At 57.5% G+C, this 12,624-nt stretch overlaps 1 protein-coding gene across 2 annotated transcripts; it reads left to right on the top strand.

The window, feature by feature from the left end:
* The first annotated feature begins 302 nt into the window (after window positions 1–302).
* On the top strand, window positions 303–9,942 carry PELI3 (pellino E3 ubiquitin protein ligase family member 3). Of its 2 annotated transcripts, XM_079788289.1 has the most exons (8): window positions 303–415; window positions 1,551–1,700; window positions 2,239–2,310; window positions 4,521–4,650; window positions 5,535–5,636; window positions 6,399–6,593; window positions 6,910–7,098; window positions 8,366–9,942. In XM_079788289.1, the coding sequence occupies exons 2-8, from the start codon at window positions 1,552–1,554 to the stop codon at window positions 8,933–8,935; spliced, it is 1,407 nt and encodes a 468-aa protein (XP_079644415.1). In that variant the 5' UTR covers window positions 303–415; window position 1,551; the 3' UTR covers window positions 8,936–9,942. The 2 variants fall into 2 exon arrangements, with proteins under 2 accessions (XP_079644415.1, XP_079644416.1); XM_079788290.1 differs by lacking the exon at window positions 2,239–2,310.
* Window positions 9,943–12,624: the final 2,682 nt, after the last annotated feature.

Raw genomic sequence — 12,624 nt, forward strand, 5'->3', positions numbered from 1 at the left:
GGGATCTGGGTAGCCCGAACTAGGCTACCAGGGAGTCGCCGAACCCGCGATGGTAGTCCACGGAGTTCCTGAGACAGCGGCGGTCTGGGACTTCCAGTGCCGGGGGCGGGGTCAGAGAGGGGCGTGGTCTTCCCAGAAGGGGCGGTGCTCAGGTTATTAGGGCTAAACTTCGCCGCAAGGGGCGGAGTCTGGAGTGGGCGGGGCTCTCCTGGAGGCGGGTCAGGGGCGGGGCATCGGGACGGGGGGTGGAGCGTGGAGGTTCGCGCTGGTCCCCCTCCCTCGGCCCCGGGTGTCCCCGTGACGAGGCAGCGCGGAGCCGCCGCGGGCCGGGCCCATCCCGCCGCAGCGGCCCCGGGGCCGAGCAGAGTCGAGGTGCGGAGGGATCGGCGCAGAGCGGATCCCCGAGAGCGGCCAGGTGAGGACGCCTGGGCGGAGGGGGCGGGGGCTGCGCCGGGCGGGCCCTGGCGGGTGCAGGGGGCGTGTTTGCATGTCTGGGGGTGGCAGGGGGAGTGGGTCCGAGGGCGAGTGCCTGTGGCTGTTTGGGCGCTCGCGCCTGCAGTCGCGGGACTAGGGTTGGCTGTGCGCCCGTCCTGGTTCTGCTTGCGGGGCTTGGGGTGTGCGGGACTGTGCGTGCACGCGCGTGTTTGTGTGGAGGGGCCCCGGGTGTGTATCTGCGTATGCGCTGGGCCGTCATTGTGCCTGGCCCGGGTGCGGGGCGCGGGCCTGCCCCGGCGCAGCCCCTCCTGCGCGGGTATGTTTTCCAAACAGGCTTCCTGCGGAGATGGGCTCTGCTGCAGCCGTAGCTGGAGGGGGGAGCGCCGCCCCCACAGGCCTCCAGAGACCCAGACGGCCCGGGGACTGCAGACAGACACCTGAGGGAGGAAGGGGGCGCGCACCCGGGATGGGTCCAGAGGCCTGGCCGGAGGGCGAGGCCAAGATGGACAGACTGAGGCAGATGGATAGGGAAGTGGAGGTGGACAAACAGGCGGAGATGGGGAAGAAGGTGGGAAGGGAGATGGCGAAAAGGACAGAGGCGGGGAGGACGAAGAGTCATTGAGAAAGCAGACAGACAGAGGCCAGACCTGCAAAGAGGCGGAAAGATTAAAAAGGGCAGATTCCAATAACCTGACAGAAGGAAGGTCCTGGGGCTGAGAGCTAAACCCAGGAACTGAGTCTGAGATGAGGAGTTAAGGACCCCCAACTCCTGGGGTACCCTTCTTCCAAAAACATCCCAGACTGGGGTCCTGGCCAAAAAGAAGCCTCTGGCCATTCCAAGTTAGTTCATCCCTCTGACCCCACCAAATTTTCTGATCCTCTGTGGGGCTTCTCCCTCTTGGTTCCATTCCACCTATCAACTCCCTTCCCTGGTATCCCAGCAACCCAGGGCAGTTTAGGAGAGGCAGAGGTGAAGTGGTTGCCACAGCAACAGAGGCGGTGAAAGGTCATTCTGGCGTTAGCCTAGGTGGCCCTGCAGCAGGCCAGAGCTGGCATGTAGCGGGGATGGGATGGGAGGCTACAAAATTCTTTTTCTCCTCTCCCATTTTGCCCAGAATGGTGCTGGAAGGAAACCCTGACGTGGGGTCCCCCCGAACCTCAGACCTCCAGCACCCTGGGAGCCAGGGCTCTTGCATCCTCTCTTCTGGTGAAGATGTGCAGCCAGGCGAGGAGCCCATCAAGTATGGCGAACTCATCGTCCTGGGGTGAGCGTCCCTGGTCCAGGTGGGGTGGGGCACCAGGCTCCCTGCAGGGCAAGCAAGCCAAGGGCCCCCGTTCTCCCCACCTATGACCTTCTGCTATTTGTCCGTCCTCACCTTCCCAGCTGAGAGACAGAGTTGACCAAACCCACTTAATTCATAATCGTTATTTTATCTTCCCATTGTTCATAAATTACGAAGACAACTCTTAACTACCCACCTGTTTCTGATCAGAACAAAGTAACACAGCTGCCTTTCATAAAGCACCTTGTGAGTGTGTGGTTTGAGGTGAAGAACTCTGGTTCTCTATCGAAATTGCTTGGTTCAAATCCTGCCTCTGCAAGTTGTTTAACTTCCCTCCGCCTCCGTTTTCCCCTCTTACAAATAGGGATGATGATAACACCTCAGAGGGTTGTTGGAAGGAAGGAATAAGGTGATTTCTGTAAAGCGCATAGAACAGGGCCTGGCACGTATCAGGTGTTCTGGGAGGCAGGCCTGTGCCAAGCCCTTTCATGGACATTATTTCATTTCAATCTTCACAAAGATGCTGTGAGGAAGGAGGTGAGGAAACCGAGGCTCAGAGAGGGGAAGTGACTGGCCCAAGGGCACACAGCTGGTAAGTGGCAGGGCTGGGACTTGGATCCAGGTCTTTCTTACTCTAGGTCTAGTGCGCTTTCACTAAGCCACAGCTGATTTTCATGCCACAGATGAGAAAACAGGCCTGAAGAGAGGAAGTGATGTGAGTTGGTGGCTGGGTAGACTTCCTGGTCTCCGTCTGATCAGGATCCCTGCAACAACCACTTTGTTTTTCCCCCAGACACAGATCCCTCTTCCTTTTGGCCTTTCTCTCTGCCATCTGCCCTGAAGAAAATATTCAAGGAGCTATGTTATCATTATGATGATTTTGTAGAAATAATAATGGCTACTGTTTGTTGACCTACACATGCCATGTGCTTTAAAAAAAATTTTTTTTAATTGATTTCAGAGAGGAAGGGAGAGGGAGAGAGAGATAGAAACATCAATGATGAGAGAGAATCACTGATCGGCTATCTCCTGCATGCCCCCTCCTGAGGATGGAGCTCGGAACTTGGGCATGCGCCCTGACCAGAAATCAAACCGTGACCTCCTGGTTCATAGGTCAACACTCAACCATTGAGCCACACTGGCCAGGCCCATGTGCTTTAAAAAATAATAATAGCTGACATTTACTAAGGGTCTGCTGTATATATGCCAAACTCTGTGCCAAGCATTTTTAAATGCTTTATCATGTTTAGTTCTCACAATGAACCCACAGGTAGGTCCTGATAAATTAGCCCCATTTTACAGAGGTCATGTGATAAATGGACAAGCCAGGATGTCAGCTAGGCCCTCCTGAGCCCCAGCCTGGGTCCTGAACTGCCCCACCCCATATGTGGAAAGAGCTTACAAGGGTAAGAGTGATGCCCGCTCAGGGGTGTTTGCCTGAGAATAGCAGCTGCTTGGTGTTCCGAAATCAGGGCTGTCTGTGCAGATGAAGGTGAGGCTAGTGATGGGGGAGAGCGCAGACCGAGGGCCAGGTCCTCTTGACAGCTGGTGGTTCAGTGCCGAGCACTGAAGCCCACCCTGGCTGTGCATCTGAGCCACCTGGAGAACACATGGAAAGTGGCCAGTGACAGGCCCATCCCAAGCCTACAGAATCACCATCTCCATGGGTGGAGCTTGTATTTTAACAAGCTCCTAGAAGATTCTGATCACGTGGTCCTTGGCTGTATTTGGCAGCTCTTCATCCTGTCAAACCATCCATTGCTCCCCACTGCTTACAGAATAAAGTCCAGACTCCTCCGCCTGGTTTTCTGGGCCCTTCCACAAACCTCATCTTCCTCTGTTGCACTTCACCACCCGAGTCACCATGCCCTGATCTCACCAAGCTCTGCCGGCCTCGGGGCCATTGCTGACGGTGAGCCTTACCTCTAGAAGGGCGTCTGCAGGAAAGGCTGGAGCCAGACAGACTTCTTCTCTTACTAGCCTGGGACCTCAGGCAAGTCATTTCACCTCCCTGAGCCTCAGTTTTCCTCATGTATAAAAGGGGAAGAAAGATACTTGCTTGGCAGGACATTGCACAGGTTCCATTAGGTAATTAATGAAGCACCAGGAACATGGGAGGCTCCAGTACATGGCAGCAATCAAGTCTGTGACTCACCCCATCCTTGCTTTCCACATCATTCCCTCCGGACAAGAGCTGGAAAGGAAGGTAGAACTTTGATGTGAATGGACATATGGAGGTCGTGGCATTGTGGGTCTAGTTTTTCCTTTCATTCTGGTTTCCAGTAGTACTCTGGTGTAATAAATGGCAGTTTGCTGAAGGTGACTCCTTTCCAGTTCTTCAAGGCCCAGTAGAGGTGTTCTCTCTCCTAGAAATGTGATCCTGGGGCCAGAATTCCCTTCTCCTGCCTCTGGGCTTGTGGTGCACTTGACTTGTGCCTGGGTCATGGCAGGTGGCACCCAGGTTCCTTGAAAAGCTGAGGATCCCCCTCCCCCACCACTAGGGCATAGAACTGCCCTGTGGTTCATCACCTATGCCACCCCAGCGCCCAGCATCTGGCCAGGCATGGCTTAGGGGGCCAGGAATCACTGGTTAATTTAGAGAAAAATCCTTTGAAGATGTTCTGACCCAGTCCGCTCCCGAAAGGCACCACTTCGATAAGTAGGGTCTTCTGGTTTCAGGTGGTTCTAGGGCTTGTTTACTAAGGTGGGATCTGCCCGAAAGTTGGCAGTTCCTACTAGTCTCTCAAAGGCTCACTTGTACCTCTCTCCCTGCAACCTTTTCTTAACTCCCCATGTCCACAGCTACAATGGGTGTCTATCAAGTGGGGACAAGGGCCGCCGGCGAAGCCGCCTGGCACTGAACCGCAGGCCACATGCCAACGGAGTGAAGCCAGACGTCATGCACCATATCTCCACGCCGCTCATCTCCAAGGCAAGCCGCTTATCCCAGCAGAGCCGGGGAGTGGTCCTGCCCTTTCTGCCCCCGCCCCACCGGAGCCCGGGAGCTCACTGTATCTTTACTCATTGCCTGTTGGGCTGCCGCAGAAATGGGAGAGTCTTTGCAGTGTGCACATTCCTTTCCAGTTTGCAAAGCATTTCCTTGACCATCAGACGCCATCCATCCACTGGACAGCTATCAGCATTATTTATTTGTTTGTTTGTTTATTTAATATTTGTATTGATTTCAGAGAGGAAGAGAGAGGGAGAGAGAGATAGAAACATCAGTGATGAGAGAGAATCATTGATCGACTGCCTCCTGCATGCCGGTCCCCTCCTCCCCCCAACACACACACACACACATACACACACACACACACACACACACACACACACACACACACACACACTGGGGACTGAGCCTGCAACCTGAGCATGTGCCCTTGACTGGAATCTAAACGGGATCCTTCAGTCCACAGGCCAATGCTCTATCCACTGAGCCAAACCAGCTAGGGCTAATTTTAGAGGCAGCCCAGGGTCAGAGAGGGGACATGAGAGTCACACAGCAATGACAAAGGAAAAGCCTTTAGGCTAGAATTGCTGTTTCCAGCTCCATGACTAGGCCAATTTCTCCTCCTCTCTGAGCTGCTGTTCCCTCAGCGGTACAATGGGAATGATAACCATGTCTCCTTGTTGGGGTGGCTGGAGCGAGCAAAGGTAACCGTGTGAAGCGCTGGCTGCGCCGCACACCTCTGCAAAGGGTAGAACCACCCTTCCCCGGGAGTGGCCGCTGGCCCCGGGCTCCAGCTTCTAGTTCAAAGGCTCACCCTTCTCATGGCTACGTGGCCTGAGAAGTGACTTCTTCTTTCTCCCCACCAGGCACTGAGTAACAGGGGCCAGCACAGCATCTCGTACACACTGTCCCGGAGCCATTCGGTCATAGTCGAATACACACATGACAGTGACACAGACATGTTCCAGGTATGCTCGGGCCCTTCCTCACGCCTCCTGGCCACCAGCCTCAATGCTCGGCTCTACAGACCTTCCAGGGTGAGGCTGGAGGACCAGGGGCCCCGGGGAAGGTGCTTTGGGGGCCTTAGTGCAGTCAACCACTCTTCAGATGAGGAAGCAGGACATCCCAGCAAGGGCCCACAGCAGGTAGTAGCTGTATCAAGATTCAAACCCAAGACCGGACTCCCTAGCTGTGGGAGGACATACAGTTTAGGGGTTCAGAGTGCCCTATGAGAGTCACACCACCTGGTTCAGATCCCAGCTCCATTGCTTATTAGCTTGGTGGCTTTGAGAAAGAGTCACCTAACCTCTCCAGGCCTTGCTTACCTCATTGCTCAGGTGGGGCCCATGGAGTTATTGGGAAGATGAAGGGAGATATCGCATAGAAAATGCTTAGCAAGGAGCCTGGCATATAATAAACACTAAAAATTCACTAGTTGCTGCTAGTATGTGAGCACTTCCAGACCATAGATATCACCCTTTCACTGTTAGTCAGCAAATCGACTAGTTTTTATTGAGTGGGGTGCTCCCCAGAACTTTGGGGGAGGTGAGGGAGAAGTTCTAGACCTTGGAACTGGACTTGGAGCTCCCCGGGGACTTGAGATGGTGCTGCCTCCTCATTATTTGGTGACTCTCCATGCAGAGCAGCTACCAGAAACCCCGGGGGTGGGAAGCCCGGGGGACTGACCTGTACACACAGCGTCCCTGTGCTTGCCTTCCCCTTCCTCACAGATCGGCCGCTCCACAGAGAACATGATCGACTTTGTGGTAACAGACACGTCTCCTGGAGGAGGGGTGGCTGAGGGCCCCTCTCCCCAGAGCACCATCTCCCGCTATGCCTGCCGCATCCTGTGTGACCGCCGGCCGCCCTATACTGCCCGCATCTATGCCGCTGGCTTCGATGCCTCCAGCAACATCTTCCTTGGAGTGAGTGAGCCCCAGGCAGGGACCAGCGCTTCATCTGAGAGTGAGCTGCGGGGTAGGCTGGGGAGGGGCAGCATCCTGGGGTGATGGACCAGCCCTCCGTAATCATAACTATGACCTATGCAGGGATTAGCACCCCACTTAGCAAATGAGCAAAGTGAGGTTCAGAGAGGTCAGATGACGTCCAAGGTCAGGCAGCGCCAACTTTAGTCCCCTCTGGGCTACCTGTGACCTTGAGGATAGAGGGACAGCCCCCCTGGCTCATGACCTGCTGGGGGCCACTTGGGGGTGTGTGGTCTGATCCCACGTGTGGTCCCAGGAGCGGGCAGCCAAATGGCGGACCCCCGATGGCCTGATGGACGGCTTAACCACCAATGGGGTCCTGGTGATGCACCCAGCGGGCGGCTTCTCTGAGGACTCGGCCCCAGGTGTCTGGCGGGAGATCTCAGTCTGTGGGAACGTCTATACTCTGAGGGACAGCCGCTCGGCACAGCAGCGGGGGAAGCTGGTAGGTGGTCTGCCCCATCCCTCCCTCCCCGCGCAGTCATCCTTCCTGGGATCTCCAAACCTGCCTGTCTCCCTGCCCAAGCCAGGAGGTGGTCTCCAGTCCTCCTGCACGAGGGAGCCCCAACAGGCTCCACGCGCCGCTTGCTGCACAGAGGGGACCAGGCTAACGTCCCCAAGTACCACCCCTGTTGGAGGTCCAAGGGGTGATAGGAGGTGGAGCACAAACACACCATGCAGTACCCAATGGCTTAGAGGATGCCAGCAGCTGCAAGAAATCACACGCTCTTATGAGAGTGACACTTGGCCCATGTGTGAGCAGTTTACAGCCTGAAGTGTTGGTGGCAGTTAGTAACGTGTCTGTCACATGCAGACGGGCTTAGCTTTGTCATCCTCTCCCAGCGGGAGAGCCTGGGAGTAGTTCTGACGCAGGTGACAGTGAATGCGCCCTGCGGTCCCGATAGAAACGAATGTTAGGAGCTGGGAGAGGGTCTGAGACGGAGGCAGGGGCTTGCCCAAGGCCATGTGGCCCCAAGTTCCTCCAACGGGCAAAGCCGAGCTCTTTCTGGGTATGCATGTGTCAGGCCACGAGAGGCAAAACCTCAAGGAACCACGTGGCTTATCTTCCCAGAGCATCAATTCTACTGGGCGGTTTGGGGAAAGATGATTTTTAAAAATGGTGCACGTGAATGTTTCACTAGCATGCACTACGTTCCGGGCACGTTCCAGTTTACGTTGATTGACTCATGCGAACCACTTGACGTACAGGAAAGTGAAATCCGTCTGGAGGATAAGAAATGAAGGCGCAGAAAGGTCGAGTTACTCGACCAGGGACACAGAGTTAGTAACTGGTGAGGCCAGAATTCCCACCCAGGCAGTCTAGCTCTAGAGTCCAGCTGCTGTGGGCTCAGTCCCCTGTGTCGGCTACAAGAGTTTCCTGCCTCTGCCACTAGGGGGGAGCCTGGGAAAACTCCTGATTTGACGGATGAGGTAACCAAGGCCCACGCTCTGTTGCGTGAGGGACCCTGTGTGCCTGGGAGCACCTGCCGGCCCTCCCACGTGGCTTCTTGCGCCTCCCCCCTCCTTTGCCCCAACCCTCCCCTTCTCTGTCCCAGCCACACCCCTCCCCCCCAGCCGGCTCTGATAGTCCAGGGTGCCCTCTCCAGGGAGGTTCCGTGGGATGGATGGGTGGCTAGTCTGGGGAGATGGCTGCCCCATGGTAGGGGCTTGGGGGCCTCCTGGGCAATAAGGCCCTTCTGCTCCGCTGGCAGGTGGAGAACGAGTCCAATGTGCTGCGGGACGGCTCCCTCATCGACCTGTGCGGGGCCACGCTGCTGTGGCGCACGCCGGCGGGGCTGCTGCGGGCTCCCACGCTGAAGCAGCTGGAGGCCCAGCGGCAGGAAGCCAACGCGGCGCGGCCCCAGTGCCCCGTGGGCCTCAGCACCCTGGCCTTCCCCAGCCCGGCCCGGGGCCGCACGGCCCCTGACAAGCAGCAGCCCTGGGTCTACGTCCGCTGCGGCCACGTCCACGGCTACCACGGCTGGGGCTGTCGGCGAGAGCGGGGTCCCCAGGAGCGCGAGTGCCCTCTCTGCCGTCTTGTGGGGCCCTACGTGCCCCTGTGGCTTGGCCAGGAGGCTGGCCTCTGTCTGGACCCCGGACCACCCAGCCATGCCTTTGCACCCTGCGGCCATGTCTGCTCCGAGAAGACTGCCCGCTACTGGGCCCAGACACCACTGCCCCACGGCACTCACGCTTTCCACGCCGCCTGCCCCTTTTGCGGGGCCTGGCTCACCGGCGAGCATGGCTGTGTCCGCCTCATTTTCCAGGGACCGCTGGACTAGGCTCCCAGGACCGCCTGCTGCCTCGCCCACCTGCCCACCCAGCTCCCCCACCTCCTGCAGCCTAGAGGGAGCTCTGCATGTGGGACTCTACCTGCTGGCACCTAGCCGCTCCACGTGGACGCATTGGATGGGCTGTGCCCCTCCCCTGGGAACCCAGAGGTGTTCCCGAGGCCCGTACTCCAGCCACAATGGTGGGGTCCTCAGCACCAGCTCTGCCCTGGCCTGATGGAAGAAAGCCCACCCCCAGCCCTGGCCCTTCCTGGGGTGTCTCACATCATGCCGCCTACACTGTGCCCCTGGGGGAGTGAAAGGGCCCTGGGCCCCTGACCCCCAGTTGAGGCTGGCTGTGCCCGGAGCCTGCTGACCCAGCTTCAGATATCCACCCTGCTGCTGCCCTGGGTTCTATAAACCTTGCTGCTCAGCTGCCCTCACCAACCCCACGTGTCCCGCATGTGTGCAGTGCCTCCCGCCCCTGACGGAGTTACAGGCGGCGGCAGGCTGGGACCAGCACCTGCTGATACCACTGTGGGCTGGACTCCATGCCGGGTGGGTTCTGGGGACACAAAGACAATGAGACCGGGCTCCCTGCCTGGTGGAGTTCCCAGCCAGAGCGCATTGCCCAATGACAGCATGGCTTCCTGCGGGCCCGGGTCAGAGGGTTAACCAGGGGCTGCGGCGCGGGTCTCACTGGCAGGTGGGAAAGTGAGGGAGGGTCACAGAGGAGGTGGCATAGGAGCTCAGGGATCCCCCACAGGAAGGGGAGGGTGCCCTCGGCGGGAGGCAGAGGTGGAACACCGGCTCCGAGGTAAGGAGGCAGGAACTGAGTGGGGGGCAGCGTGCTGGAGCAGGGCTCCAGGAGGGCAGCAGGTGGGGGCTGTGCTGAGAGGGAAGATGCTGGACGGAGGATTCGGAACCTCGTTTGCGGACAGTCAGGAGCCGAGAGAGGAGAGAGGACTCGCAGTTCCAGAGCTTTGGCTGTGATATAAGGGCTACCATTCCCGAATGCCCACCTGTGCCCCGCACTGTGCTAATGACAATAATAACTGTGTTCATTGAGCACTCACCAGGCATCGGGCTCTGCTTCTCGGAGGTTTGGTTATTTAATCCTCACAGGAACCCGGGGAGGGAGGTGTTACCGTTTCTATTTATGGGCAGATTAAGGTACGTGCTCCAAGTCCCACTGCGAGGGAGTGGCCAAGTCAGATTCCTGTCCATGGCTGCCCACCGGGACGCAGGCCTGCCCTCTTCCCCATTACACTGAGCTGCTTTCCTTGGACTGGGGGGGAGCCGTGGGGAGGGCAGCCCAGGTAAGGGGAACAGCAGGGGCACAGGTGCGGCAGGAAAAATGGGCCGGGCGTGGAGGGGGCAGAAAAGAGGAATGAGGGGTGGGGACATTGGACTGGGGCCTGGTGGGCTGTGGTTGCCATGGAGGCCAAGTCTGAATCGGATCCCTGAGAGCCACCTCTCCCTGAGAGCCAAGACAAGCTTGGGGTGCTGCTCAGGTTGCCCCCAGACTATTTCTAGGGCAGCGGTCCTCACCTGTGGTCCGCAGACCATTGGTGGTCCGTGAGGTCCAAAAGGTTGGCGACCGCTGTTCTAGGGGGAGTGAGCTAGGAAGACAGGCAGACAGAGTTTCTGGAGATAGAAAAACCTGAAGAAGAGGCTCTGAATCCAAGCCTGACCTGGACAGCATCCCCAGTGGAAGATGGCTGCCGAGGGAGTGCAGATTCCTAGGGGAGGGACCTGCCCCAGGCCACACAGCCAGTTGGAGCCACAGAGCCCAGACCTGGGGCTATTGAGAGGACAGAGGGCCCCCATGAGTGGTGAGAGGGGGATGTGATCAGTCTTGCTTCTTGCTTCCAGAGCCTCACACTGCCAGAGGAGGGGAGCCCAGCTGGGGAGGCTGGGGGGGGGGGGGGGGCGGTATGGAAGCATGGCGACTCCTACACACACACACACACACACACACACACACACACACAGCACTAGGAATCCAACTCTTCCCAATGCTTTTCTCTCTTGACCCGGTTGGGAACCAGACGGGAACGTTCTGGTCCCAGGTCTAGCAGGGAATCTCAGACTCTGGAAGAGAGATGAGAAACAGGCACAGGCACAACCCCAAGGAGAACTCAGAAGTGGTGGTGGAGGAGGTCAGACAGCCCTGGTCTTGGCACAGCTCTGCCCTTTTCCACTCCTGGAGTCTCCGTTTCCTCAGCTGTTAAATGGAATAAACAGGGACCATCACCAGGTGGTTGTGAATTATGGAGGGTACCTGTAATACAGTAGGTACTTAATGTTACTTTCCTCACCCATCTCTTCTTCATTCCCATGAGAAGAGACAAGGCTGGGACAGTCTGGACCCCAGTGAGTGGACTGCTGTGTGCGTGCGTGCGTGCGTGTGCGTGCGTGCGTGTGTGTGTGTGTGTGTGTGTGTGTGTTGAGGCAGGTGGAATCTGAGGAAGGCTGAATCCCAGTTCAGGGACACCTGAGGACATGCTAAGTGGTCTTAGGGAAGTCGACGAACCTATTGGCCTGTTTCCCCATCTGTACAATAGGTAAAATGATGATATCCTATTTCAAGGTTTTTGCAAAAATCAAATGAGATCCTCCATGTCCAGCAGCTAGTACAGGACCCCGGTAAGGCCCAGAGTAGCCAAGATCAGAAAAATGCAGCTTGCTGAGGCTCCCAGGAGTCCTGGGGTCTTTTGTTGGCCCGAATTGCCCACTGGTGGCAGTGGACAGCACCACTACCTCCTTTACTGGTGTCATTTCAACCCCACCCACGTCAGGAAGGAAGATTTTATACCCAAAGACAATGAAAATGCACAAGGAAGAAGGGTGGCACTGCTAAGGACATGGACCCATTTATTGAGCTCCTCCGATCATCAGAGCGAACAGTTGCGCTGTTGTGCCAGCAGAGCTTGGGCACCTTTGTGAACAAGCAGCGGATGCTCATGTTGGGCAGATGTTGCTTTGGGGCAAGACAGGTGTGGCCAAGCCAAGATGTGGATTTCCGGTATCCCCTTCTCCCCGCATCCTCTCTGCACAACACTAGGGGGCAGCACTAACCAGTCAACACTTCACTGAAGCTGACATCCCTCAGAGTAGAAACAATTATTAGCCCCGTTTTTCTGCCCAGAAAGCCAAGACTCTGCGAGGTAAAGTGACCCACCCAAGGACACAGCCAGTAGGCGGTGGAGGCCAAATTCGACTTCAGATGGCCTGACTCCGCCTCCACTCTGATGGGGGACCCTCACAATTCTCCCACTAGGTCCCAGCTGGGCCCCAGGCCCTCCTCCATTGAGACCATCCAGACACACAAGGGTGGATCTCAGGCCCGGCTCTGCCCGGGTCAGCCTTTCTAGGTCGCAGGCGGCTTTCTCATCCATCAGGCGCCCCACAAGCAGCAAGAAATTGCCAGGCCCCTGGCTTCCTTGTGCTGAGAAAAATGAGGCTCAGAGATGTTCAGCGGCTGCCGCCACCCACTCTCCCCGCCCATGGGGAGTCGGTGGTGGTGCAGGCACGGGTGGGACCATCTCAACCCAGGCAGCAGCCCGCTCGCCCCGGCAGCCTGTGCGTTCTGCCTGGAGAGCTTGGCCGTCTCCAAAGAATCTCCACCCACTGGCCATCGAATCCAGCGAGGGCGGGGGAGCCACATCATCCCCATTGTGCAGGCTTCCACCGGCAAA

Source organism: Cnephaeus nilssonii (assembly GCF_951640355.1).
Source record: "Cnephaeus nilssonii genome assembly, chromosome: 13".
Lineage (NCBI taxonomy): Eukaryota > Metazoa > Chordata > Mammalia > Chiroptera > Vespertilionidae > Cnephaeus > Cnephaeus nilssonii.

What these genes read in the sequence shown, in the direction of transcription:
- PELI3 (XM_079788289.1), top strand. Translation starts at nt 1,552, where the DNA reads ATGGTGCTGGAAGGAAACCCTGACGTGGGGTCCCCCCGAACCTCAGAC. An exon ending in CCACGCCGCTCATCTCCAAG is followed by an intron (nt 4,651 to 5,534) that starts GCAAGCCGCTTA and finishes TCTCCCCACCAG; the next exon opens with GCACTGAGTAACAGGGGCCA. An exon ending in CACAGCAGCGGGGGAAGCTG is followed by an intron (nt 7,099 to 8,365) that starts GTAGGTGGTCTG and finishes CTCCGCTGGCAG; the next exon opens with GTGGAGAACGAGTCCAATGT.